This window comes from Octopus sinensis, unplaced genomic scaffold (assembly GCF_006345805.1).
Source record: "Octopus sinensis unplaced genomic scaffold, ASM634580v1 Contig10319, whole genome shotgun sequence".
Taxonomy (NCBI): domain Eukaryota; kingdom Metazoa; phylum Mollusca; class Cephalopoda; order Octopoda; family Octopodidae; genus Octopus; species Octopus sinensis.
In genome coordinates this window covers 19,007-25,066 of record NW_021832109.1, presented here as the reverse complement: position 1 = coordinate 25,066, position 6,060 = coordinate 19,007, and the positions used below count along the sequence as shown (strand labels likewise).

At 37.4% G+C, this 6,060-nt stretch overlaps 1 protein-coding gene across 1 annotated transcript; it reads left to right on the top strand.

Annotated features, from left to right (window-relative positions):
* The first annotated feature begins 4,216 nt into the window (after window positions 1–4,216).
* On the top strand, window positions 4,217–5,590 carry LOC115228322. The gene has a single exon (XM_029798926.1). The coding sequence runs from the start codon at window positions 4,217–4,219 to the stop codon at window positions 5,588–5,590; it is 1,374 nt and encodes a 457-aa protein (XP_029654786.1).
* The last annotated feature ends 470 nt before the right edge of the window (window positions 5,591–6,060 follow it).

Below are 6,060 nucleotides of genomic sequence, written 5' to 3'. Positions count from 1 at the left end.
TATTCCGAGAATATGAGAGCTTGCACTGAGGACATCCTCAACGTTAGCTTCGATACGCAGTCGTGGAGACAGGCGACTCTTCCAATTTCCCTGGGAGGGATCGGCTTGATCACCCCGGCAGATTCAGCGCACGGCGCATATTTTTCCTCAGTACTCTCGTCCAGAGATATGATCGACACTGTTCTTTCTCAAATAAACGAACAGAGGAAATCATTTGCTGTGGATGATTGCGTCGCCGTATGGGAAAAGCTGGGATTGCCATTGCCATCTGATGTGACCTGCCAATCGGAGTGGACGTCGAAAGTCCACGCCAATACGTTTTCATGCCTAAAGGAAACCATGGACCAGAGAAGGTTGGCTTGTTTACAAGCGGGCAGCCAGCCCCTAAGCGGCGTGTGGCTAAACTGTTACCCTTGTAATACAACTGGCTGCCTTCTTAATGATGAAGCCGTAAGAATTGGAGTTTGTCTGCGCCTCGGTTTACGCGTCTATGAAAAACACCGGCGACCCGTGTGAGCACCGGTATTTAATCGAAAGAATATCTATAGCAATAGTCAGAGGCAATACTCTGGCTATCTGCCAATGACTATTTCTCTTTTGATTTGAAATATAATAAAGACTAAAAAAAAATTTATTGGTTGAGGTGGTTACGTGCCTCTCTTTGATATGTCTCAAACATGTTCTATTCAATCGAGGCCTTTTACTATTGCTTCTTTTAATGTTAGAGGACTATCAGCGAAGTCAAAACGGAATACCTTATGCGACGACCTAGACCGTTACGGGGTCGATGTATGCTGTCTTCAAGAGACGAAGGTCGCGGAAGGGAATGATGAAGCTTATGGAAAATACCGCCTTATATTTCTCCACTCTGAGTGCCGACACTACGGATTGGGATTCGCTGTTCGAGCCTCACTGGAAAAGAGGGAACTCAAAGTCTGGAGTGTTAATAACCGCATCGCGATTCTTCAAATCAAACTGAAATCGAAAGGAAGTAAAATTTTATCCATCATCAACGTGTATGCATTCCATACGGGGAGACTGTTGGTTGCTTCTGATGAGTTGGACAAATTTTACGCAAGCCTTTCAGAATTATGCAACGTATTAAACAAGACAACAGTCCTATTTCTGACGGGAGAATGGAATGCCAAAGCAGGCATTAAGAAAAATGATGAAATATGCATTGGTAGCCATGGAAGAGGCTACCGAAACTCTTCCGGAGACTCCCTAGTTGGGTTTTGCCTGGCATTTGATCTCTATCTCTGCAATACGACCTTTCAACATCCTGCCAGGCATAAGACGACGTGGACTGGCTATAGGAAAGACCGAAGCGGGAAGGAGATCACAATATATAATCAAATAGATTATATAATATGTCAGAATACACACAAGGACTCTCTTATAGACTCACGCTTTTACGGAGGCGCCGCTACAAATAGCGACCACAGAGTAACAGTAGCTCGGATACGTATGCAAAAAATATTTGGCAACATAGCCATGAACTATACAGCCAATACAAAACAAAGAAGGCTCGCTACGGAGGAATTGATTAACAATACCACGAAACGGAGGAAATATCAAGATAATATCGAACAACTCATAACTAGGGCAACCAAAAGTCATATAAGTCATATTATTTTTTATTGGTCATATTGATGTTATTTCTATAATTAATAAACTATTATTATATTTTTTAATAGTTTTATTAATTTTTTTAGGTCTTATAGGTCACATTTTATGCCGTTAGGTCATATTATTTTTTTAGGTCATATTTTTTTTGTTAGGTCATATTTATATTTATTAAATCATATATTTTTATTAATCTTTGTTTAAATTTTGACAATAACACGTTTTCACACGTTTTGGTAGTTGGCCGCTTAAATATTATAGATTTTTACATGCCGAAACAAAAGCAATCTAACAATCAAAAGTTAAATAAAATAATTAAACGATACCCGTCTGAATTTCAGATTGATTCAGCTGGACGTTTATTTTGTTTGAAATTCTCAGTTTTTGTTAATTTTACGAAAACGTTTAATGTGGTGCAGCACAGGGAAACTACCCGGCATAAAAAGGAACAGACAAAATTTCAAACGCAACTCAACACTCTTCCGAAACTTGAAGCAAAGAAAAATTTCGGAATTTGCTTAGTCGAAATGATGACGAAGGCGAATATACCTCTTTACAAAATAAGAAATGAACACTATTAATTTTTTTAATAATCTCGGATTTACTGTTCCCAGCGAAAGTTGGTGCAGAAATATAGTTCCAGATTTGCAATATCAATTGATTGAAATGCTTAAAACAATTATTTCTGGAAAAGATATATTCATACTTGTTGATGAAACGGAAATCAATAAACAGAAATTTGTTAACGTTCTTTGTGGGAATATTGAAAGTCCTGAAAAAATTTATTTATTAAATTGTTTGGAAATTGAAATTTGTGATGCATCTGCAATTTGTAGAATTGTGGATGACACAATTCGAATTTATGATATAAAAAGGGAAAATTTTTTATTATTTATTTCTGATGCTGCCCGTTATATGACTTTAGCAGCGAGTACATTGAAGGTTATGTATATTAAAATGATTCATATAACTTGTTTTGCTCATCTTCTGCACAATTGTGCATTTAAGATTAGAGCACATTATAAATATATTGACGACTTAATCTCGTCTATCAAAATGTCGATTGTAAAAAATCCCTCCCGGAGGAGTCTTTTTACAGTTATTGGACTTCCACCTGATGTTGTTCTAACAAGATGGGGCAGCTGGTTGGACGCAGCAAAATATTATAGTCGACATCTTTCAAGAGTTCGCGAAATTGTCTTATCCTATCCAAATTGTGGAAAAATTGTGATGAATGCAAAAAATGCTGTTAGCTCTGAAAATTTGGAGAAAAATCTGGCAGAGTTAATGGCTTCATACAACCCTATCATTGATGAAATCAGAAAATGCCAAGAAAAATTTTATACAATTTTTAAGGAAAAACAGGTAAAATGGGGAATAAGTTATACACGAATTAATAGAGAGCCTGGAGGTCAGCTCAAAGTCGCCGCACTGCGTATCGAGTGGCAGTTTCCGCGGAAACAATTAAAGATGCAATTGAATTCATTGATTCCGTTAATTTTGGTGAGGATAATTGTGACATCAACAAGTATTTTTTAAAGCGGATAAGTATGTTACCATGGACGAATATTAAAAATGCTAGAATTTCTAGTATTTCTCCAGAAACATTTATTTACTTATGGAAATGTCCTTCAACATCAATATCTGCAGAAAGAAGCTTTTCTATGCTAAATAAATTGCTCGAAAAGGATAGAAACTTCAAGCCAGAAAATATTAAATATTATATGATGCAATATTATAATAAATTCATTGATTGAAATGTTTAATTTTTTCATATTTTCAAATTCAGAATATCTAAAAATCAAAATTCGATAGGTCATATTTTGATTTTTTAGGTCATATTTTAATATTTTTAAGTTATATTTTAAAATTTTAAAGTCATAAAGTCATATTTTTTACGGTCATATTTAACTTTTTTAAGGTCATATTTCTGGTTGCCCTACTCATAACACAACTAAATACAGAAAAGAGACCAGACGTTCTCCTAAAAGAAGTATTTGAGAAAATTAAACAGGCCGCGGAGGATAGTGTCGGATACAGGAGTAACCGCTCAAACAATTACACATACAATGACTCAAAACTGAGAGAGATGTCAGAACAACAAAGAGACATCCGCCTGAGAATCGAAAACTGTGCTATGGAAACCAAAAAAAGCTAAAGAATAAACGGAACAGGCTCCTTCATGAAATTAGAGACAGGGGACGCCTACTATGGATGAAATACTTAGACGATAAAGTTACTGAAATTGAAAGACTCCCACCTGGGAACCAGATATTTATGGCCACCCGATTACTTAATCGAGCTCACGAAATACCAAAATATCGATATGGGATGAATCAGAACACATGATATTGGACGATGAAGATAAAGCATCACGAATTGCCGACCACTTCAAGAGACAACTCCAAACAGATGACACTTATACACCCACATTCATTTGTCATCCGCGAGGCTTATTGAACGAAATAACACCCTCGGAGGTCCTGGAAGCATTTCATCGGAGGTCCTGGAAACAATAACAGGATATGATGAAGTCCCAAGGGAACTACTCAAATACGCTCCCAACAATCTAGCGAGCTTTTTCGCACAGATGCTGAACAAGGCGTTTGCCCAACACTGCCCACTTCCAATCGGGACAGGAATAATAATACCCGTCCAGAAACCGGGCAAACGACGGGGACCCTGTGGAAGCCTGAGACTGGTTGTATTAGTCACCTTTCTAAGGAAAACTCTATCGACTATTGTTCGAAGCCGAATATCAAGATCAATCGATCGTTATCTCTCTTGCAGTCAGAGTGGTTTCAGGCCTGGAAGATCCACGGCCGATATTGTTTGGACCTATCGCTGGATCAATGCAATATGTCAGAAGTATAAACGATCTTTTCATGTCCTGGTAATCAACATGAGCAAAGCTTTTGATAGCATCAACAGGAGCAAACTACTTATCGTGTTAAAGAACATTGTAGATGAAGACAGTCTACGCATGATACGTCTGCTATTATCGGAAACTCAACTTCTTGTCAGAATTGGCCCTAAGGAATCTAGACTATTTCCTACAAATGTTGGAACCCCACAAGGGGACACACTATCGCCTATATTATTTATCGTCTATCTGGAGGCAGCTCTGAGAGACCTAAGACTAGAAATTGGATGTATGGACAACCAAGTTATGGAACTCGTATACGCGGATGATCTTGATTTTATTACGGAGGATCGGAAATTAATAGAAATTATTATGGAGAAAGCAAGAACAATTTTCGATAAATGGTCACACAAAGTCAATGAAGAGAAAACCGAAATAACCACCGTCGAACGTGTGCCAACTCGCATAGATGAGAAGTGGCAAAACGTCCGAAAACTCGGATCTCTTCTTGGCGATTCCGAAGATATTACCAGACGAAAAATATTATCAACAATTGCACTTAAAAAACTTCAATCCATCTGGATGAGAAAAAACCAAATTTCGACTAAGATGCGCCTACGATTATATGATGCATTTGTCCGACCTGTCCTCATGCACAACGCAGGTACTTGGGGAACATCAGAGAAAAACATGGAGCAACTTGACTCTTTCCACAGGGGTCAACTGAGAAAACTCCTCGGCTATTCGTGGCCGAAGAAAATATCAAATGATAAATTATACAGGTTAGCTAACTGTGGGCCTATAAGTCTAAATATACTTGAAACCCGCTGGCGCCTGTTTGGACATATTTTACGAATGAAGAAAGAAACACCATGCAACATGGCCATGGAAGAATTTTTCGGCCATACTGAATACTCTAAATATAGAGGACGTCCAAGAGACTGTCTTCCGGGAATACTTACAAAGGAATATGCTATGATCGGAGGCCGATTGATGGATGCAGACGATCTGGACGAAATCGGAAAGAGGGCAAGACGACGGAAGGGATGGAAGGGACTAACGACAAGAATAGTTAAAAACATGGCACAAGCGAAACCATAAACTTTGTTTACAGGCAACGCGAACGTGCATTAACTAACTAATTATTAATACCTCATATGAAGCTAGCAGACATAATTTATCTATTGGTCTAAATCCGAAATTGCTATGTTTTTGAGATTTATCATTTTTAGTTCTCTTTGCAATAAAACTATCGACAGTTTCAAAATTTTTTGGGTGAGTTTTTTCCCTGTCTTTTTTATTTTGACTGCTTCAAAGAGTTGTTTCTATTATTACGTTGCACATCATTCACTAGGCTTTATCAACGTTGTCAGATACAGTATATTAAGTAAATCCATATTGGAGATAAGTATCATTCCATTTTCGATTAACCATTACAATCAAATAACAAAAAAATACGTGGAATAAAAATAAGTCTCTGTATACTGACATCTCAAAAGTTAATACCCACTTTGATTATTTTTCCATTATGTATTTTCTAAAAGTTTGGAAGGTACACCGCTTTCAGAAAT

Bases quoted from the DNA above. Each gene is read 5' to 3' on its own strand.
- LOC115228322 (XM_029798926.1), top strand. From the start codon at position 4,217: ATGCTGAACAAGGCGTTTGCCCAACACTGCCCACTTCCAATCGGGACA.